Raw genomic sequence first — 23012 nt, forward strand, 5'->3', positions numbered from 1 at the left:
CTTAAAATTCTTGCAGAGCTCCCATGTCAGGAGACTAACAACTTTCAATAACTCTAGCTCCAGGGGCCCCAACACCCTCTTCTGGATTCTACAAGTTCCTGCACTGACATGTGCACACACTCCCCCAACCCCCCAAAGTTAAAAACAAAATAAATTACTTATATACACCTTTGTGACCTAGACTCAAGGCAAGATATTGAACATTGCCATTATCACAGGAAGTTCCTTGTAATCCCCCTGCCTCCTATTCTTCTTTTTAGATGGCAATGGTTGAGTTTTATCACTATGAACTAGTGTTGTATGCTCTAGAAGTTTTATCTAACTGGACTCATAGTTGATACTCTCATGTATCAAGTTTCTTTCAATCTGAGAAGTCCATGCTTGTTACAGAGTCTGGTTTTTATTGTAGAGCAGTATTCCATGGTTGAATGTTAACAGTTGGTATCAAGTTCAGACATTTGCATTGTTTCCACCTCTAATAAGGAATAAAAGGCCTATGAACATCTGTGCACAGTGTTTTGTGGATACAGTGTTTTCATTTCCTTTGCATAATTACCTCAATTGGAATTGATGGTCACAGAGTAGGTGTGTGTTTCATTTATAAGCTTTTCAAAGCAGTTGAGTGGTTTTTGTTTTTTTGTGTTTTTTTTTTTTATGCTTGCCAGCCAGTGTTGCCAGAATCAATTGTAGTTATTCTCTTGGGTGCTAATGGTTTTCATTTTACTTCTAACCTTTGTTTTTCTGAAGATTAATGATGTGTTTTAGCACCTCTTCACATTTCCATGACTCCGTGTATATCTTACTGTGAAATGCACCAATCTCTCTTCTACTCTCTTCTACTTATGGTGTGGCTGAGAGCAAATTTTACTTAGGTCTTGAGAAGAGGCCTGGGCCTCTTCAAACTCATTCCTTGTGGTTTCTTTGCACAGCCCTATATAAAGCATAGACTATCTTGGAAGAAGGCTAACTAGCATTTAAAGGGGCAGCAGATCTCTTCCCACAAGTGGAGTTTTCTCCTTAACGCACTTGTCTAGCACAAATTCCCCACTAGTTTTTCATAGTGTTTAGTGGATTTTCAAGGCATTCTACACCTATAATTTCTATAATGTCTTCTCATTGGCAAGGACCCCTAGTATGAAATTGAGTAGGAGTAGGGACATCCTTACCTTGTAAGTGATTTTAAGAATTTAAGACTTCACCATTGAGCATGCTAACTGTGTGGCTTTGAAAGTGCCCTTTACCAGACTGAGAAAGTACTTGTGCATTCATTATTTGTTGATTATTTTTGTCAGTATAGGCTTTCAATCTGAGATGTCCTCAGTGTTTGTTTTGAAACAGGGTCTTCAGCTCCTGACCCTCTTGCTACCACTTCCCAAGTGCTGGGATTACTGGTGGGAGCCACCACATCCGCTTTGCTATTCTTTCCTTTTCTACTTGTGTGGTGATCTCTGACTTTTTGGAAGTTACTTGTCTGTGCTGTGCCTTCCAGATACTGCTGTATTACATTTGCTAATACTTTGTGGAGAATGTTTGAATCTGTATGAAAAACGTTGGTCTGTAGTATTCTATTCTGTGTTATTTTAATTAGTTCTTGGCTTTGTGCTGGCCTTGTGAGTAAGAAAATGATCTTTTCTCTTATTTTCTGATAGTTATTTAAGATTGGTGTTATCTTCTATAATGTTTTGAATTTACTGGTGACTAGAGTTTTCCCCTTGGGTAGGTTCTTGATCATTTGGGGTTTTTCTTTCTTGTCTTTTGGTATGTGATGCTACTAAGGATTTTCTATTTGATCTGAGGTGTTGAATTTATTGTCATACCATTCTTAAGAGTTTTTTTTTTTAACCTCTGTAAGATTTGTAATGATTTTCCTTTCTATTTCTAATGTTGGTAGTAGCGTTTTGTATTTTTTAAGAATCTGTCTTCTAAAGACTATAACTACCTTCAAAGAGTTATTTTTGGCTTTATCTTTCTAATTTTTTTGTTGTTATATTTGACCAGAGAAGGCAGGCTACATGATATTTATATTGTTGTTAAGAGTTTTAAGAAATGTATACAATCTTAGTTTATGATTAATCTTTTCATATTTATAACTGTTCAAGTCATGGGTTTACCCTAGGTTCTGGAAGGCTGTTAGTCTGTAGCTATGGATTGTCTTCCTTCTTGGCTTTTGTTTTATATATAGATGGCTTGTTTGTTGCAGTACAGTATCTTTTGTAGTTTTTGTGTATAGAGAATCCCAGTTGTGAGTTTTATTAACTAATGACTGAGTTGTTTCACCTTAAGTTCTAATTGTGTGCTGTCACTTCTATTTTATTTTTTTTCCTTTTTCTTGACATATATTTCTGAACTTTGTTTTAGTCCTGCTATAAATCTACCTATACTGGCATATCTCAGGCCTAAGTGAGTTTTTGTAAACATCTTATTTTTATGTGCATGGATGTTTTATCTGCTTGAGAGTCTGTGCACTGCCTGTGTGCAGTGACCACAGAGGCCAGAGAGGGCATTAGACCCATGGGAATGAAGTAAGGAAGTGTTGCAAGCTGCCGTGTGGGTGTAATCAGACTCAAGTCTATTGAAAGATCAATCCGTGCTCTTAACTGCCAAGCCACCTCTCCAGCCCCTTAAATGAATTTAAACCGCGTATTACTGTGATTATTGGTGTTGTCTTTGAATTCATATTCCTTTTCCATTCAATTCCTATATCTTCCTGCTGTCTTTCTGTCTTTCTCCAGCACCACCAGCCCCCATTTTATGTTCTTAGCATTTCCTGTCCTGTCAGCAGGGAGAGCCTTCTTCACAGGCTTCCAGCTTCTCTCGTTGTATTCCCATGCAGGATGCATAAAACAGTGCTGCCCAAGTCTCATTTTTGACTTAAAGGTTTTATCAGATCCGAGTCAAATGAAGTCAAATGAAGAAGCAACGCTGACAGGTGAACTGTCTGTGACGGAGTTGTGCTCCCTCTGTGTGATTGGGAGGTCTGAGGTGTCAAGTTTGACCTCTTTCTTACCACCCTTGGGTTTCAGACCTGCCGTGCACGCTCAGGAAATGTGCAATTTCAATTTCACTTTGTCCTGCCTGAGCACTAGGAATATCTGGACTAAACTTGATTTTTAACAGCAAATCAGTTTAAATGACATTATTCTGCCATGATTCTTTCATTCTTTGATTCTTTGCCTGTCTCTAACACTTGCTAATACCTCCCTCTTTTGTCAACAATGCCCAGGCCTCAAGTTCACTGCCTTGATAGCACCAGTAATTACTGTTGTTTTATTTTCCTTGTAACTTCTTTCCCCTCCCTCCCTCCCTCCCTCCCTTCTTTCTTCCCTCCCTCCTTCCCTCCCTCCTTCCCTTCCCTCCTTCCTCCCTCCTTCCCTCCCTCACACCCTTCCTTCCTTCCTTCATCTCTCCCGCCCTCTTTCCCTTTCTTTCTTTATTTTAACCTCTTGTATTTTTCCCTCCATAGGAAGTTGATTTTCCACTGAAGGTGGTGGTATAAAAGTTTTCTTCAGGGACTAGAGAGATAGGTGACTTAGCTCAGACTCAAGCGGTGGTGGCTCATAAGCTTCTGTAACTCCTGTGCAGGCAGTCTCCCTCCCTCTCGAGTCTTCCTAAGTCTGGGCCAACGTTGAGGAAGGAGGAGTTTTTCCTTTTTGTTGCTCCTCTGAGAGGCACCGAATCCAGAAGATACAAGTGGCTGCAGGTGGTCCTGGCATGGCTGTCTCAGAAGGACAGCTACTTTTTGGGTTCCGGTTTCTCTGTTTGTGATGCTACAGCCTCCTGCTTCCTGAGACTGCTCGTACGTCAGCTGTCTGCAGTGCACACTTTGCATCAGCGTTCTCTCTCTGCACTGCTCTAGTGTTTGTGATACTCTGAAGACACTTGATGCTTAACTATTTTTCCATTTTTTTTTTCTAGGTCTTGACGCAGAACTTTACTATGTGAGAAATGATCTTATTAGTCACTACGCTCTGTCCTTTAACCTGCTAGTGCCCAGTGAGACAAACTTCCTGCACTTCACTTGGCATGCAAAGTCCAAGGTAAGAGCTGCTGGTGGACAGCTTGACAGGGACTGCCCCTGAGGATGGGCCTTCCTCTCCACAGAAGGGTGAGCGGTGGTACACCGAGGAGTACTGGAACTTTTCAGGTTTATTTCTTACAGATAGAGTCTTGAGCCTGTTCTGCTAAAGCGTCAGGTTTAGGTGACTACCAGATAGGTGGTCATCACCTCCGACTGGGTCCTTGCAGGCCTTTTCAGTGGGATCTGATTCTAACTTGGTAAGAGAACAGTTGGATTTGATGATGAACCTGCTGTTATGGAGAAACCGTATATGGTTGAAGGATGGGTGTGGGTGTGTGGGGAGAAGCATTGCTGAGCTGGTTCTTCCAGACACTCTTGTTGACTTGAATACAGTCTTCATATTCACAGTGAAAGAAAGGTGCAGTGTTGGCAGCTTCTCGCATGTACCATGCTGAGCCCCAGTAACCTTAGAGGCTGAACGCGGGCACTTAGCAGTTTCTTGTCTGGTTTATTCATTGATGATTTTTTCACATCTCTGACTGCCTAGGTTACTCCAGCCCAAGAAATCTTCCATCCTCATTTCACAGATTTGCCAAGTGAAACTGCTTGTACCATTTGCTCCCTACTCTTGTTTGCCCTTGGACTATTTGAAAGTTCGTTGAAAACATTGCCTTCCTCACTCCTAAATGCCTTAGTCTGCAGGACTCTGGTGTTATTAACACAATCAAGTACAGTTTCCAGAATCAGGAAGTTCAATGCAGTTCATGGTTATCCCCAGCGTCTTTCTGACTAATGTTTCGCTAGTTGATATTGCTTTAGTTTGTGTCGATCTCAAGTTTTGTTGCCCTGTCCATGTGTTTCAGCCTCAGAAGTTACTGATAATGGGGAACTTGTCATGGTGGAAGCTAGCTTGGAGGGATCTTCTCTGAATATATATGCATGCAGGGTAAACACTGGAGGGGCCTGGTATAACTCTGATTATTCCATTATCTTGTAGATTTCTTTCCTTTTCCTTTTCCTTTCCTTTCCTTTTCTTGAGACAGTGTCTTACTCTATAGCTCTGGCTGTCCTAGAACTCAGCATAGACCAGGCTGGCTTTGTACTTATAGATATCTGCCTGCCTCTGACTCGCAAGTGCTGGGATTAAAGATGTGCACCACCACACTTGGTTAGAAAATGTTTTTAAACTATAGCTTTGGGCTTCTTCTTATGATGTTGCAGTTCCTAATTCTAGTTCTTAGGTCATAGAATCTGGTGATTTTTGGCACGGTTGACTAGTTGCAGCTTATTTAAAAAGTTAATCGTATGAGTAGGCAGTATATGGATATGATAAAATTCCAAACGTTGGAAGAGTATACAATGGAAAGGAAGGTTTTCCACCATCATAGTAGCATGCTGAGCAAGCCCATCCAGATCTTTGTTCTCACCTGGCCTTCCGACCCGATTCTGTCTTCTAAAGAAGGTAGTGTGTGTGACGTGCGTATGTACACTTAAATGTTCATGCAGAGTTCTGGGCAATGTGTCCTGGTAAAGGTTCTCTTTTTCTTTGCATTGATTTTGTCTCCCTCCTTCGAATAACTGTATTATATTTTCCTGCATAGCTGTGCTTTGGTTTGTTGATCATTTCCTGCAAGAGGAAACTGTGACCCAGGTTTGTGAAGGACTTGCTCAAATGAGTCTGGAGGCAGAAGAAGCAGGCACTCTAGGTGACCTGAAATGGCAGTCACCCAGGAGGGCCAGAGTGGTATTGATGGTTTTTCTTGATTGTTTGGCTCTGAGATGCAGTTGTAAACTTTCAGAAGGAAGTCTGCCACTCTCAATTTCTGACACTCTGTCAGAAACTCTCAGCTTGTTTTTTTTAAGATTTGCCAGAAGATGAAATTCTTGCTTCCGAGGGTCTCCAGACTCCCTGGTGTATCACTTCAACAGCACAGATATTTTAACATCAGCTTTTCAACATCAGAGCTTTTGCTGGTAGTGTTCTGTCATGTTTACTTGACTGGCTGTGCCAAAGATTTTAGTTCCCTCAGAGGCTGGAGCTGTGTGTGTCCTTTTCTTTAACATCTATGTCACGCGTGCCTTAGTGAGTGGTTCAGAGTGTGTTAATTGTGTTTTAAGATGGGAGTAGAGCTCTGGTATTGATTCTCTCAAGAGTAGACTACTAGGCGGTCCTAACAGATAATTAGTTTCTTGTATGTTCCAGAAAATTCCCCAGCATTCAAGAAAAAGCCACAACTGAGTCTGTTAAGTGTCAGGAGATATGCTAGCTAGCCGAAGGGCAGAGGCACACTAAGACGTGGCGGAAGACTCCCACCACCCGCTCTCCTTGGTGTCGGTCCAGGAGAGGCTGCAGGGGGCCTGTCAGAGCCCCAGCAGCAGCCTCTGGGGCCAGCCTGCTGTGTCCCAGTGGAGGGAAGTAGCTGTGAGAAAGGCAGGTCTGGCAGTGTCAGAGAAATTGAAAGGCCGTTGGGCCATCGGCAAGCACATTCCCTTTAGATCTGTGCTCCAGAGAGACGGTCTCAACTCATCAGCTGCCGTGTCTTCCAAGTAGGAAAAATACCAAACGTGTTTATTTTTTAGCTTCTTCAAATATTTATATTTTCTCTAGTAAGTTTTCTGAAGTATTTTGGCTCGTTTATTTTGCTGATAAACAACTGCTGTTCATAGTTTTTTGTTTGGTAGTCTGTGAGGTAGTTTCTAAATAGGTCTGTTTCTTCAAAGGTGATTGACAAGTGTTCCTTACAGATCTGTGCGTGCCAAAGTAGGGAAAATTGGATTTCAGTAATTGGCAGTCTTCTCTGACTTTGGAAACTACATTTAAAAATTAGGTACCCTAAGGAGCCCAGTAGGAGGAGAGTGCTGCCTTGTGATGCTTCCCTTGTCCATTCAGCCTGACCAAAGGGCAGGCTTCCAGCTTCTTCCCATGGCTCCTCTAAGCCTCTCCTCGGCCTCTTTGTCCCCTTCTGCTGCGGTTTCTCATTTCCCTGCCTCCACTTACAGCATCATTTCTTTTCCCTCTCCTTCTCCCTGTGGCTACACTGAGATAAGCCTGCCTTCTACTCTGTCCTCTGCCCTCAGCTCTGCCATTGGGGCCTTTGATTCCTTGGCTGCACCGCCTTTGCTTTCTTAGGGGTTTTGGTCCCTGGGCAGCTCTTCCTCTGCTTATAGTAACTGAGACTTTTAATAAAGGCGATCAAAAGGTTTTGTGGGGAGTACTCACGAGGGACACTGCAGAGGATTGCTAGGGAAGTAAGAAGTTTCTTGAAAAGCTATTAATGTCATGGACAGACAGGCAACAGTATGACAGGGGTCTCAAGGAGAGTTCAGGCTCTAGCACCAGAGAATGACAGCATGGCAGGGTCTCTGGAGAGAGGCATCAGAACCCATGTGATAGAGGTAGTGTCTCATTTTTATATCTGAAGATAGACTAAGTTTCATAGCATATGCCTATAGGCAGATTCTCTGATTCCCAGCCAGGAGGGGACTGGGGAGCAGGAAGTGTCACCAAGTAACTAATTTCCCAGGTGAGAGATCCTGGCCCCAGAGTGACTTTTAGCTAGGAACTCACAGACAGTGTCTCAGTAGGGTGCCTGTTTGTATCTATGAGAGGAGACTGCTACAGATAGTGACCTGAGCAGAGGCTGGATTCTAGCATGACATTCTACAGAAACTTTGTGAGTTTGGTGAAAAGGGGGAAGCTCGACTCTGAATCTTTTAAATGTGAGGCTGTAGGGTTACAAGGTGGTATGCCTAGCAGGTAGTTGGAGGTAAAGGAGAGTGAGAGACAAGATGAGATCTTTGTCGTGGTGAAGTGGGTTGGAGCCTAGTGTATGGGGAGAAGGATTTATCCTGTGATGAGAGGTTGGAGCTTTCTTTGGGACCAGAGTCTGGAGGGTAGATGTTCAGACAGATCTGTCCGATGCTGGAAAGGACAAACAAAATTCCTCTGTGCAGGGGGCTGGAGAGATGGCTCAGATGTTAAGAACCTTGCCTGCTCTTCCAAAGGTCCTGAGTTCAATTCCCAGCAACCACATGGTGGCTAACAACCATCTGTAATGGGTTCTGGTGCCCTCTTCTGGCCTGTGGGCATACACACAGACAGAATATTATATACATAATAAAAAAAAATTCCTCTGTGCTAGCTGAAAGAGAAGAAGCGGGGAAGGTGCCATAGCAGAAGGACCAAGGACCATCAGTGAGGTTGAAGAAGAGCAACCATTGGGCACAGGACTTGCCAGGGGTGGGGATGGGGTCTCATCATACATAACCACTGTGCCCCAGGATTTCATTCCCCCAGCAAGCTAAGCCAAGGGCAGTGGGTTTGCAGCAGCTGCTATCCAAGTGTGTGGAAAAAGGAGAAGGTGTCAGAATGACTGTGTCAGTGATGTGCCTGTTAGGCTCAGGCTGTGGGAACGTGAAACCAAGTGGTCCTGGCTGTGCTGGGAAGGAAGGAAGTAGTTTAATTGACCACTGCCTTCCCCCTCTACAAGCACAGCCTTGGCTCATAAACATGCCTCATAAATGTTGTCTGACTTAAAGTCGTGAGCACAAAGAACTGCTTTTGTAGGGACCAGTGGTGGGTGGTCAGTGGCCGTGCTGGGATCTTGCATGGAATGGGCAGTATTTTTCTATCTGTTTTGGACATGGAGAAATTGAATGGTATGTCGTCAGAATGAACTCTGCATTTCAAAGTTAACAGAAAGATGGCAGGAGACAAAGTGAAACAGCGGTCAAAACCTGTAAAGTCCAGTGTGTTAAAGCATATGGATGGCAGGAGGCAAAGTGAGCCAGCGGTCAAAACCTCTGTAGAGTCCAGTGTGTTAGCATGTGGATGGCAGGAGACATGCCACTGGGAGTAGGAGTGAGCTTCAGAGTAGAGGGTGATTTCATACAGGACGTCTAGAGAGGCCCTTACAGCCTTAGACCCATACTGACCCCAGGACATTAGGAAGAAGAGGAGGATGCATGAAGGGAAAGTCACGTTGAGGGAGAGTGTGAGGGAGATGGCTGTGAAGAGGTTGAGAGTAGGAAAGAATAGCTCATGTCCTGCTTACTTATGAGCTCATTAATGAAGTCCTTTCTGTTGTTACAGGTCCAATGTTTTTATCTCTCTTCATTTCACAGGTTGAATATAAGCTGGGATTCCAAGTAGACAATTTTGTGGCTATGGGCATGCCCCAGGTCAATATCTCTGCTCAAGGGGAAGTGCCACGCACTTTGTCAGGTGAGCCAGCGAAGACAGACTTAGCACACTGCTTTCAGCTGTCTCCCTCACATCCCTGCAAGGACAGTTTACTGAGTGCCTGGCTTTGAAAAGTACTTTTAATGAATTCTGTTGTATCTTTGTAGATCTGTCTTTACTTAGCTCATCCTTGGCTCCTTTTCTGTGTTTCTGGCATCTGCATCTGAGTCCCTACCTCTGCCCTTTACTCCCTTTGGTTTAAGTCCTACCCGCTGCCATTGACTTGGGTGGCCATTGTCCATTTGCATCTGACCACAGGGCATCAAGACCTTTAGTGTCTCCTGCTCCAGTCAGCTGGCTCATTGCAGACGTCTCAACTTTTCCCTGCATCCATTATCACCTGCCCTGGCCACTGCCCATGTTCCAGCACCCCAAGAATCCGGTCTGTGTTCAGTTCTCATACCCAGGCCTTTGCACACGCCCCAGCATATTCAAATATTCCAGTTTGTATATAATTTTCACACTTAGACCTTTGTGCGTGCTGGCCTCAATTTGGAACCTTCTTTCCCTTATTTCTGCTTGTGAGTTCCCATCTATCCAGTGTATAAGATGCAAAGTCTACACTACTCCTCAGTGCTTCCTGCCTATACCATCTTGGCATGTTAACTGTTAATAAACTTATTACAGTATCTGGTGATTCCTTGCCCAGCAGTTGGTATGCAATAGGCGCTCAGTATGTGTCTGAATAAGTGGACTGAGTGTTTTATTTCCGTCACCCTCACAGCTTGTAAACAGACCCTTTGAAAGATATCCTGGGAAGTTTTCTGCTGTGGTAAACACCACTTGGGGAGGAAAGGGTTTATTTCAACTTTCTAGAGTCCATTCTCAAGGGAAGTCAAGGCAGGAACTCAAAGCAGGAACTGAAGCAGAGATCTTGGAGGAGTGTTATTTGCTCTCCATGGCTTTCTCATTTTGCTTCCTTATACCACCCAGGACCACCTGCCCATGGCTGTCACTTCCTACAGTTGGCTAGGCCTTCCCATATCAATCATTAATTAAGAAAATGCTGCGCAGATGTGCCTGGCCAGTCTGATGGGGGCAGTTCCCTTCATTGGAGATTCCAATCTCAGGTGATTCTAGTTTGTGTCAAGCTGATAAAAACTAAGCAACACAGAAAGGCTCTAGGACATGGGAGATTTTAAAATATCACCACCACCACCATTATCACCATCATCATCACCACCACTACCACTGTTTTAAAGAACAAAGAAGTAGAGCTTTCCTGGCAGTTTTATTAAGTTCACTTATTTATTCACTCATTCTTAGTGACACATGCTCGTTTAGATTGTAAGACAGTGCTGGAAGGCCGGTTAATTTTTGTTGGTTAGCAAGGATGTTCAGAAATGCCTAAATCTCTGATCCACTCATAGATAGTGAAATATTTTCTCAATTTATAGGAAAGAAATCTTAAACTAAAAGAAAAAAGTTACTAAAATCTACTATTTTATCATTAACTTCACTAGAAAACTTTTTAAAGCTAATCCTATTTAGAAGGGCAGCGTTGTTTTTAATTCCTAGCTAAGAATCTGTCAGTTTCATTTATAGATTTATTGTAATTTACCCCAGTAACAATGTCTTTATTTCCTAAGAGGTACTTATGAGTAATTTCTCTTTTGGATAAGATAATTTTTAAATGTGATCACTAAATACACATACACATTTTCCACAGAGAGTACTTCCAAACATGCTCTTACATGGCTCTGTTTGTCATGGTGCTGATGTTTATCTGTGCTCCCTGTATGTCACAGCTCTAAGTCCAGCAGGAGCTCTCCTGCCACCCAGTTCAGTGTGGCTTTGGTTCCCCCATCTTGTTAGCTAGACAGCAGGAAAGGATGCCCCTACTCTAGGAATATGGTGATGACGTGTTTTATTTTGTGCATCTCATGCAGACAGCAACGCATATGCTGCCTTCCTGACATTTACATCCTTCCAAGGCCTGGAGCAATATATAACTGCATTTGATACTGCACAGTTGTTGCTTATTGTGTAATTTTGTTACTGTTGCTCGTGAGATTGGTAAGGTCAGAGGGTTTGCTGTAGGGTTTTGTAGCTTCAGTATATTGGAAAGCAGAATACATACAACAAACTAGCATGTTCAGAATCTAAAGAAAGCTTGACAGTCGTTGTCTCTTCATCTCTGCTTTCCTCTTCAGCACTCTTCTGTATCTACAGTGGAGGGAATATAAATGTCCTTCTGAGATGATGCAGTCTCTGAAAGCTTCTGTCTGGTCCACTTATTTAAATTGTTTGTTTGTTTTATTTGAGAGCAGAAATAAATGAAAACGTTGAATGGTACTGTTGGGGCATTGATCCTGGTTTTTAGGACACTGGAGTATTTTTCTCTTTCTTCTTTTAAACAGTGTTTCGGGTCGAGCTTTCCTGTACCGGCAAAGTAGACTCTGAAGTCATGATACTAATGCAGCTCAACCTGACAGTACATCCTTCCAAGAACTTCACAGTCTTAAATTTTAAACGAAGGAAAATGTGCTACAAAAGTAAGGATTGTATTTAACAAAACGTGTTTCATGTAAATAAGAGGTTCATAGAAGATTGTGGTGCTTGTTTACAGACTAATTATGACCAAGTCTTTATTATAGTTGTGAGACAAGGACAAGTTGATGAAATCCTGGGGTAACCCCAGGTAGTATATAGCCAGGATCTCACTCAACCCCACTCAGCCTCTGGTTCTCTGTCTGTAGAATTGCCTGAATGTTTCCATTAGATGTGTGAAGTGATCATGTATGACTGATGGGTAAAGAAGGAAAATAAACTCCACAGGGGCCACAGCAGCTGTGACTAAGCATTTGCTTGATGAACTTGACTTTTGCAGGAGCTTCACTTTGGGGGGTCATGTGGGCCTGGGTTGGAACCATATCTCTGCTCTTCTCAGGAAGGGGGATAAGTTATTACACCTCGTGAGGCTTAGGTTCTCATCTGTAACATATGGACAATGCTGTTTCAGAGAGGATTTAAAGGATAATTCAATCTAGCCTAGAATTAGGATGTCATGTGTGGGTACTTAATAATTTTTTGCTCTTTGGGTCACCACAGATGCAGTGAGTGCTAGCACACCAAGGCTGAGATGTTAAGAATTCTTAAAGGTTATCTAACCTCCATGTAGCCCAGGGGTAGAGTTTCTGAATTTATGAATAGGTCAAACTGTTTACTGTTTAAGGTAGAAACAAAACAAACCATAAACTCACTCAATGCTCCTTCTGTGGTCTGTAAGTGTTACACACACTAAACCACATGTCCTTACATCAGCTCCAGGTGGTGTGTTTTCAGAAGATTTGAGTAACCTGGCCAGTCTCAGACAAAGTGCTGCAGCTAAGGGGCAAACCCGGGTTCTTGGCTTCTTTGTGAAACTGTCTATTTATAAATTTGCCAGTTGAAATTAGTGCTGGGTGTTATTCAAACATCCAGGGTCAGCAAGTGAGTTACAGTGGCAAATGTCAGGACACATACCAACAAAGAAACTATGCTGCATTGAATAGAGACATTTTTTTAAAAAATATTTATTTATTTATTATGTATACGATATTCTGTCTGTTGTATGACTGCAGGTCAGAAGAGGGCACCAGAACCCATTACAGATGGTTATGAGCCACCATGTGGTTGCTGGGAATTGAACTCAGGACCTTTGGAAGAGCAGGCAATGCTCTTAACCTCTGGGCCATCTCCCCAGCCCCAAATAGAGACATTTTTAAAATAAAAAATGAGCACCCTTAGCTTTGGTGCAGTTCTAGTTCTGTGAGTTACGTACCTACTTTGATGTAAGTTTAAAACCTAAGGGGATTATAGAGGTGCTACGCCAACCTTATCGTTATGTGATTGGCGGAGGACACCGGGCCTACTTGTATAACTAGTCAAGGTGGATGATGGATAGATGGATGGATGGATGGATGGATACTGGGGTTGAACTCGGTGTGCCAGGAGAGTGCTTTACTACTGAGCTGTATTCCAATTCTATTTTAGCATATTTGTTTGAGACAGAATCTTGCTAAGTTACCTACGCTGGCCTTGAACTCACTATCTAACCCAGTCAAGCCTTGAACTTGTGACACTCCTTGGTAACTGAGATTAAGGCATGTACTACCATGCCTGACTTCTGAAAACTTCCATTTTAGATTTAATATATACTACTTTCTTAATGTGTGGTTGTAATTTGTCCACAACTGCACTAGCAAGCATCCCTGTGCTGTGTGGAATGCTAAGAGCTGTTATTCCCTGCAAGTTTCTTTATCTTATGGGTGAGAATTAGGGATCAGGAAGCTTTCCTTCTCTAGAATTCTAGAGTCTTTCCACTGAACTGGTTGTCCCGTGAGTTTCCATGAAGACGGTAAGTTTGTGGGTTTCTCTATACTTTTCACCACAGAAACCTATCTCATTGGGAAGCTGTAAGTAACCAGCACAGGCTGTTTCTCTACTGGTGATGGCTCTGATGACCATAGAAGGATGCAGTAGTTTTCCTCGTCTCACAGCGAATACCTGTGTTCAGAGGATGTGTTAGTGTTTAAGGATTCTTGTGGAAAGCCATTTTATTTATTTGTTTGTTTGTTTATTTATTTATTATGTATACAGTATTCTGTCTGTGTGTATGCCTGCAGGCCAGAAGAGGGCACCAGGCCCCATTACAGATGACTGTGAGCCACCATGTGGTTGTTGGGAATTGAACTCAGGACCTTTGAAAGAGCAGGCAATGCTCTTAACCTCTGAGCCATCTCTCCAGCCCCTGGAAAGCCATTTCTGAAGATGTGTTAGTGTTTAAAGATTATTATGGAAAACCATTTCTGAAGTACCTTTTATTTCCTTTTTAATCCAGAACTTGAAGAAGTAAAAACTTCAGCCTTGGACAGAAACACTAGCAGAACTATTTGTAAGTGTTATCGTGTTACCTTTCTCCATCACGAGAGTGAAGAGTGCATGTGAGTGTGTGAGCACATGAGTGTGCTTGCGTGGAGCTTGATGCCTGCTCCAGTGTTGACGTTAGCTTGCTGTTTATTCTGCTGGGGTTCTGTGGATTGATAACGTAGACCAATTGAAGCTGTTAGGATATTGAAGATTTTGAGAATTGAAACTCATACATCTTTTACAGCACTGACAAACTAACAAATGCCTTTTAGGAGCAAGACTTTATATTGTGATTTTTCTCAGGTAGGCCTAATAAAGTAACAAATATTTAAAAAAATATGTGTAAGACCTTCATAAGCACAGTGTTAGAGAATCTGACTCATAGTTTGGGCCCAACCTTCAGCTAATTTCATCTAGGTAAAAATACAAATTTATGTTATTTAATTTATTTTTTATTTTGAGATCAGGAGATGACTTAGTTGGTAAAGTGCTTGCTACGCAAGCATGAAGACTTGTTCCAATTCCATCACCCATGTAAAAGCTGGGTGCTGCGGTATACTCCTGTAACATCAGCACTGTGTGGCATGGGAAGGTGGGAGGTGGAAGAGGATCAGCGACAGGCAGATCTTCAGAGCTCGCTGGCCAGCCAGTGAGCTCCAGGTTCTGTGAGAGGTCCTGTCTCCAAAAGTAAGGTAGAAAATGATAGAGGAAGATACTGAAGGTCAAATTCTGGTCTCTATACTGTGCACACATGTAAACACCTGCATGTAACATACAAACACTCACAGAGAGGGAGGGAGAGAGAGACAGAGACAGAGACAGAGATATAACATACACTTTGGGCAAGATGGGACAGGCAGACCAACACACACTAGTTCAGGCTGGCCTGGAGCTCTGTGTGTTGTTGAGAGTGACCCTGAGTTTCTGATTCTCATTTCTCTACCTCTGGAGTGCTAGGAATTAAGTAGAGCTTTTTAAAAGGCAAAATAATGTCAGAGGTTATGTATTTGCTAGACTATCTCTAAGAAGGAAGAAAAAATTTAAGTGCCACTGCTTCCCGAGTTTACTTAAATTCTGGTGCTTTTTTTTTTTTTTTTAATGCTCTTAGGGTATTTCTTAGTAAGAGCAATGTAGTAGTGTTGGCCTCCCTCTCTTCCTTGCTCTTTCCTTTCCACCTTTTACCCCTCTATTCAACATTTATTGAGTCTGCAATGACCAGGATGATATGACTGAGGCAGAAGCAAACTGAGCAAACAGCTTAGTTAGGTGCTTAGAATGTTCCAGGGGAGATGGAACAGGCATCAGGTGGTCATGGCAGCCCCGCATGGTAGGCTAAGAGATCTGGAGAGTACAAGGGACTTTGGAAACCCTGAGGAGGGGCATGTAACCTCCTCTAAAGGATAGAGACAGCAGCTGTGTAAGGAAAGTGCCTGAGACCTGCAGGACAGCTGGGTTCTGACAGCTGCACCTCAGCGAGCAGGAGGGGCAGCTGCGCCTGCCGAAAGCTGAGTGGCTGGACAGAGTGCACGTGGACAGCTTGCCCAGAAGACCGCTCTGCTCTGGCCACTGCTTGGGTCACATTGTCCACGCAGGCCTTAGCTCTTTTCTACCCCTCTGAAGACTTTGCAACTCTCCCTTGGCACGCAGAAACCCTGGAGAGTCCTGTCGTCACCTAGGCACAGCTAGCCATCCCGTTTGATTGCTTGAATTGACCTTTTGGATTTTTTTCCTCAAAGTTTAATGGTTTGGCTGCTGATTTTGCTGTAGGAGTGCTGGATTATAAGTGTGCGCTGCTGCACTTGGCCTTGATATGGGTCCCACATTTAGGTGGCCAGGCTTGTGCAGCAAGCTGTTTACCCACTGAGCTGTTTCCACCACCCAGTGCTTGTCTGCTTTTTTGTTTGACATCTCCACATGGTAATTTCAAACTTAACTTATACACAAGGAAAAAAAATATCCAAGAATTAATTCTCAAGCTTCTCCAACTTGGTTTTTCTTTTTTAATAGCTTCTTTTATAGCATCAATGGGTTCTTAAGCCACAGCTTTGTTGCCTTTTCCTTTTAGCCCTGTAAGTTTGTGACTCTGCTTCACTCTACTCGCTTGGTGCCTTCACCAGCTCTCCCAGCAAAGCCTAGGTAGCCTCTCTATCAGAGGGCCTAGGAACGTTCTCATTCCAGTATGCAGTCTCAGGCCACTGCATGTGTCTCTGCTTTGCTTGATACCTTGTAGTGATTGCCGGTCTCGTTTGGAATAAACTCTAGATTCCTTGGGTACTTTAAGATAGGGTTGTGATGCGAAACATGTGCAGCTCTGTCTCGGTATTCTGCTCATAATATGTGTGCTTCTGTCTCTGTGAGCCCCTTCACCATTTACCTTCTGCTGTCCTCTGATCAGCCTGGGAGGGAGGGAGAGGAGGGAGGCAGAGAAGGAAAGAGGGAGAAAGGGAGAGAGAGTGTGTGTTGTGTGTGTGGTATAATCTTTTATGCATTGAATTAACTTTCCTATTCCTGAGGTGTTTCTTGTCTTAAAATAACGTTAGCTGAGTATAATCATATTTAATCAATAGAACCTTTTAAAAAATCAAAGAAGCAAAATAATATTTATTGGTTAAAAAAAAACTGTGCTGTTTGCCCAGCTGGGTGACTATTAGCCACATGTAGCCTCAAAGTTGTAAATTAATTAGCATGATATAAAATTGCTCTAGTTTTTCATGCCACATAGCCAGGGTGGTTAGTGGCAACTGTGCTAGATGGAATATTCCATTTCTCTGTTTCTGTAAATGTGTGGTAGAACATTGCTTTCCTGCAGAGCATTCTGTGGGACAGCTCTGCCGATGTCTTATGGACTGGGGCACTTTATATATACCACTTTTGAGGGGCTATGGTTTTTTTTAAAAAATATTTATTTATTTATTATGTATTCAATATTATGTCTGTGTGTATGTCTGCAGGCCAGAAGAGGGCACCAGACCTCATTACAGATGGTTGTGAGCCTCCATGTGGTTGTTGGGAATTGAACTTAGAACCTTTGGAAGAGCAGGCAATGCTCTTAACTACTGAGCCATCTCTCCAGCCCCCATGGCTATGGTTTTTATTAACCAGAAATTTTAAGTCTTTTGTTAAAACTGTAACAAAGACACCAACACTGCGGGTTTCTGATTTTTATCAATGAGCGAGTGTGATGAGATGTGGGTTTTTGTGAGGAACAGCGAGTACTCACTGTTAGGACAGAGCATGCCATCAGCTTTGTTTAAAAGGCCTAATGTGCTTTTCATTTTTGTTTCAGATGATCCTGTACATGCAGCTCCAACTACTTCCACGCGTGTGTTTTATATCAGTGTAGGGGTTTGTTGTGCAGTAATATTTCTTGTAGCAATAATCTTAGCCGTTTTGCACCTTCATAGTATGAAAAGGATTGAACTGGATGACAGGTATTGTACATGTTTTGGGAAAAGAAAAAATAAAATTAGTTGCTTGCCATGTGCATGAGTGCCCCCCAACCCCCGTCCATGCGCACCAGTGCAGGGGAGGAGGGGGGGGATGATCAAGCCCCGGCCAAAGAGGAAATAAGATGCCTTGGTTACCCTCCTTATGTTTTCCTGCTTTTATTTTTAATCTTTTAAATTTTGTGGAGTTATAACCTGGGGACAAGTAGTAGTCAAATAATGTTTTTCATCTCCATTATCCTGATTATCCTCCAGGCTCCAATTGCCTCTTTGAAACTGTTCCTTTCCTTCCTTCCTTCTAGATTCTTCCAACCCCCTCCCTCTATCCCTCCCTCCCACCTGCCTTCCCTTCCCACTTGAGTATCTGCTGTGCTCTAAAGTTTTCTGGATGATCCTAATGCATAGCAAAGTAGAGATACCCTGGATAGATAATCACACTAAGTGCTGGGATTACAAAGATTAATGATACACTTCATGGTATCAAGGTTCTTTGACGTTAACCCATAATTACAGTATAGAATTGATTATCGTGATATGTATAATGTAGTGTGGGAATATAGAAGGTGCCTGCCTAGCCTGGGTGAGTCAGAGATGACGCTATAGCCAGAATGCAATGAGAAGTAAAGATGGAATGGTAGATGTGTGCTCACAACCCACAATCCTTCGTGCCTCCTACACACCAGCTAAGACATTCTCAGCATTGTATTTGACTTTGAACCCTTGCTACCACTATTTCTGAATCCTGAGCTGCACCTTGTTGGGTGATTCCTTACCCCTCACTGTCTGCCTTGCACCTTGCCCTTCAGAGCTTTTGTTCATACTGGGGCCATGGGGACTTTCTGCCAGTCTAAACCCATAATTCATACTCCAGATTTCCTAGAACAACAATGTAAGCTTTTTCCAGGCAGAGAGCAGTGTCTCCTCTCCCTAAACTCTGAGTCCTAACACTGTATGGTAGACCTGTAAAAGGTATAAAGGGAAACATTCCTTTATAAACAAGATCTAGAAAGGCCAGGGAGCCAGATGGATGCAGTACTGCTAAGTACTTTGTCTTCATTGTGTTCCTTCCCTTCCTTGAGTAGAGAAAGAAGTGATGGGCATGCAATGGAACACATGCAGGTGCTCTAGTTGGCTTTTCTATAGCCATGGTAACACACTCTGACCAAAACCAAGTTAGAGAAGTTGCTTTTCTGTTGCCATGGTAACACACACAGATCAAAGCCAAGTTAGAGGAGAAGCAGGTGCTCTAGTTGGATTTTTTGTTGCCATGGTAAAACACTCTGGCCAAAACCAAGTTAGAGGAGGAAAGGCTTTATTTCATTTTACACTTTCAGGTCACAGTTCGTCACTAAAGGAAATCAATGCAGGAACCTGGGGCAGATATGGGGGGATGGATGCTAACTGCCTGGCTTTCTCACTCCTGTCCAGTTAACTTCCTTATACATCTCAGACCCACCTGCCTGTGTTGATGCTCACAGTAGGCTGGTCCCACTCATATCAGTGGTTAATTTCCTCATCTACATAGTCACAGGCCCGCCTGATTGAGCAGTTCTCAATTGAGACTCCTTCATATGACTCTAGGCTGTGTCCGGTTGACAGCTAGCTAGGATAGTGGATGCTGTGTTTCAGAATGTTGGGTATACATTGTGATAATGGAGTTCATTGTTTTAACAGAGAATGAACTGACATTTGGAAGCAGTGGAGGGGATAAAAGTGATAACAGACATTTTGTATATGATTTTGAGAGTTGGTGTAAGCGACAGGAGTCACTGAAGAGCAGGATAATCATAAGTCGCATTTATGTGTGTCTTTTGTTTGTTTGTTTGATTTTTTTGAGGCAGTGTCTCATGAACCCAGGCTGGTCTTGGTCTTGGACTCTTGATCCTCCTGCCTCTACTTCCTAACAGGCACATACTGTTAGACCCAATTCCCAGATCTCTCCTGATGCCCATAGAGCTGTGTTTTTCTTGAGTGCTGGTATGTGTTTTAAGGTCATGAATTCACACAGGCTGAAGTTGTTCTGTAACTTAGATTCCATGAAATGTATGTGTCTTCCTGCTAAGTAAGTAGTCTCCACACAAGTAGGAACTTCAAACTCTCTAGGTTTCTAGATATTGTCTGAATAAAAGCAATTTATATTATTGCTTGTTCTCAGGGCATAGCTTAGTAGTTAAGAGCTAGCCTCTGGGGCCCGATTGTCTGTATCTGTGTCCAGCTCTTCTGTGACTAGCCTTCCAGCCTCCTCACCTGTAAAGCAGAGATTGTGGGGTTTAGAGAAATGATGCTAGAGGGGTAGTAGGTCTCAACCCCAAATGCAGCAAGTGCCACCATGGCAATTTCATTCTCAGAAAGGTACAGTGTGCTAATCATGGGTCCTCCTAGCACTGACTACATACCAGGCAAGCTAATGGTGGTGCCCAGGTTCCTATGCAGCGCTCTGACAGCCCTGAAGAGACACCTGCTGCTCCTCTCTGCAGAGTCCTCTTGCTGATTGTGTAATCAAAACCCAGAAACAGATTTAAAGGCGGTGACTTCTGAGGTTGTACCATAATGACCTGTGCAAAGCAGGAAGTCTACATTCTGATAATTTCTGTATTGTAGTTATATAACATGCTTGCTGCAAGCCAGGCTCTGTTCCCTGGTAGGCTAGCAGGAACCTGTACTGCAGTGAACTCTTGGGGCAGTAGAGAGCTCCTTCATTGTGAGCTCCCAGGAGCCAGTGACCTGTTACATATAGAGTTTCTTTAGAGGCAGAGTGTAGCTACCCTGAGGTGTGTTCTCATCAGGGACCTATGGAGCCCACACATGTGACTTTCCCTCTCCTAACCCAGCAAACTGATCTGCAGTCTGTTACACCAGGTGAGTTTGTCCTGAGGGAGCAGAGTGTCTGTCTCCCTCAGAGAGATGAGCCTGCAGCTGTCTTCTTTGTGGCCTCCCTGTCAGAGATTGAGAAATCAGTTCTTTGCATATGCGATGCTTGAATGTGTTATTTGGTGGTATTTTCATTTTTCTATTTTTCATTCCCTCCCCCAACATTCCACTACTTCATCCTTACCATTGGCAAAGTGTGTGTCTGTTTTTTTAAATATTTATTTATTTATTATGTATATAATATTCTATCTTAAAGGCCAGAAGAGGGCACCAGACCTCATTACAGATGGTTGTGAGCCACCATGTGGTTGTTGGGAATTGAACTCAGAACCTTTGGAAGAGCAGGCAATGCTCTTAACCACTGAGCCATCTCTCCAGCCCCAAGTGTGTCTGTTTTTCCTGTATTTGTTTTTACCTTCATGCTGTAACAGACTGACATACATAGTAATATACAGAGTACTAGAGTTTCTTTTGTTTTCCTCTTCTTTGAGATAGGGTTTCTCTGTGTATTCACCGCAGCCAGCTTAGAGTTCCTGTTGCTGTGATAGAACACCATGACCAAAAGAATTTGGAGAGGAAAGGGTTTATTTCAGTTAGTAACTCTCAGATCACACTCAATCCCAGAGCGAAGTCCAGGCAGGAACTGATGTAATCCATGGAGGAAGGAGGCTACTTACTGGCTTGCCCTGCTTTCTTAGATACCTTGGGTCCACCAGTTCAGGAATGGGACCACCCACAGTGAGCTGGGCCCTCCCACATGGGTCAGTAATCAGGTAAATGCCTTACAGGCTTGCCTCTGGCCAGTCTGATGGGAGCATTTTCTCAGTTGACTTCCCTCTTCTGAAACAACTCTAGGTTGACAAAAACTATCCAGGACACTCATTTGAATGATGAATGAAGAGAAGCAGGAAAGTCAGTCTACACTGAGTAGTTCCTTTTTCATCAAGTATCAGTCGCTCATGTCAGAAGCAAGTGCTCTGCCTGGGTTATGTCTTCCCACTCCGTGAATGTGGCTTCTCCATCAGCATTAGTGAGTAGTTAACTCACTATGATTTGGGCTCACAGTAAGTCAGGGGCTCACTGTGCTAGGCACTGGTGTTGTTGGAGAGGGCAGAATGAACGGGCACTTAACTGTCCCCATGGAGTTTATGGTCTGCCTCAGTGAGACATCCAGCAAGAAGTCCCAGCTGTAAATAGGGTGGGAAACTACTTCATGTTCACTGCTATGTCCTCAGCAGCCAGAGCAGCACCTGCCACCTCATAGACACTTGATAAATATTTATTGAGTCAATGACTCACTAAGAATAGAGAGTAAGAATTTAGTATTTTGAAGATCTCTGTCCAAATTCTTAGCTTATTCTAAACCAGGATGCTTACTTGCTTATGAAATTCAGATTTATTTAGAATAATCTTAAACTATTAAATGTTAGCAAATACACATTTTAATCTGTTTATTACCTCTTCTGATGTACCTCTATGAAGGTGTGGGCTTTACTGGATGTCAGTATAGGCCTCCGACTATACCTAGCTTTTCTTATAATAGTAAGTTTTTAAGTCCAAAAAATGTTTCTCTCTCCACTATTACTTTGTTCATTCCTTTCTTGGACATTTCACTGCAATATCTTAAGGAAATGAAAGTCTGACGTAGATGGCCCTAGGGCTGCTTGACCGCTCATAATCTTGAACATTTTTAGATGACCCAGGAGTGCCACCTAGTGTCCAGTTGTTGAAGTTTATTCAGCCGTAGGTACCATTGCTTGCAGGACATTTTATTGAGCTTTCACATCCATCATAAATTTGAGCCTGACAGAGATCCTGTGAGGTAGGTCTCCTCGCTCCACTTCTGAGGAGGATTTCCTCATCTGCTCCCCTTTGAGATGCAGTCCTTCCCCTGCTGTACCAGATACTGAACTTCTAACAAATTAGTCTTCAGTGAGATCCTTGAGAAGTGCTCAGCAAAAGCGTGTATCCTGTAGGTCCTTATGATTCTAAGGCTGGGGACGTGATGCACAGTATTCCTCAGGGTAAAACAGTGATGGTTTGTAAGTGTGTGTTTGAGGGCCGAGCAGCGTCCTCAGGACTGTACCTGCACAACCTCCATGGAACCCAGTTAGCAGTCTTGTTGGGAGCCGCTTTATGTTCCTTCCATCCCCAGAGAGTCTGAGGCTCCAGAGGATGGATAGTTTGCCTAGGCTGTGCAGCTGGTGCTGCTGGCAATTAGGATTTAAAGGTTTATGGTTTTCATTTGCTTATGACCATCTACATATGTAAACTCACATAAATCACTACTTAATAACTTCCAGAACTCCGACCACACGATGTCCTGACAAATCGTTGTTAGATTCTCTGAGTTAAAAGTCCCTTCAGCAAAGTTGCTTGGAAACAAAGCTGGCTGCAGGCTCACAGGAAGATGGTAATCTGAAATGTGAGCATGTCCAGGGACAGCATGCTGAGGGCTTCCCATTAGACACACAGACATTTTCAGATGGAGGATGTGCTCAGCAAAATGGCTTGTGTATACAGATGCTCTCCAAATATTTGTCAGAGGACACCCCTGTCTCACTGCTTTAACCACAATATAGTA

General features: G+C 43.1%; 1 protein-coding gene across 3 annotated transcripts in view; it reads left to right on the top strand.

The window, feature by feature from the left end:
- Positions 1–23012, top strand: part of Ryk (receptor like tyrosine kinase) — an 80041-nt gene that overhangs the window by 23051 nt on the left and 33978 nt on the right. For 2 of the 3 annotated variants that reach the window (XM_085689635.2, XM_085689636.2), the window contains exons 2-6: positions 3916–4037; positions 9143–9242; positions 11621–11755; positions 14083–14136; positions 17398–17542. In XM_085689635.2, coding sequence (XP_085545761.2) covers positions 3916–4037; positions 9143–9242; positions 11621–11755; positions 14083–14136; positions 17398–17542 — 556 coding nt within the window. Of the gene's footprint in view, positions 1–3915; positions 4038–9110; positions 9243–11620; positions 11756–14082; positions 14137–17397; positions 17543–23012 lie in introns of those variants that run through there. The other variant, XM_085689637.2, reaches the window with a different exon arrangement.

Source organism: Myodes glareolus, chromosome 4 (genome assembly GCF_982192425.1).
Source record: "Myodes glareolus chromosome 4, mMyoGla1.1, whole genome shotgun sequence".
Taxonomy (NCBI): domain Eukaryota; kingdom Metazoa; phylum Chordata; class Mammalia; order Rodentia; family Cricetidae; genus Myodes; species Myodes glareolus.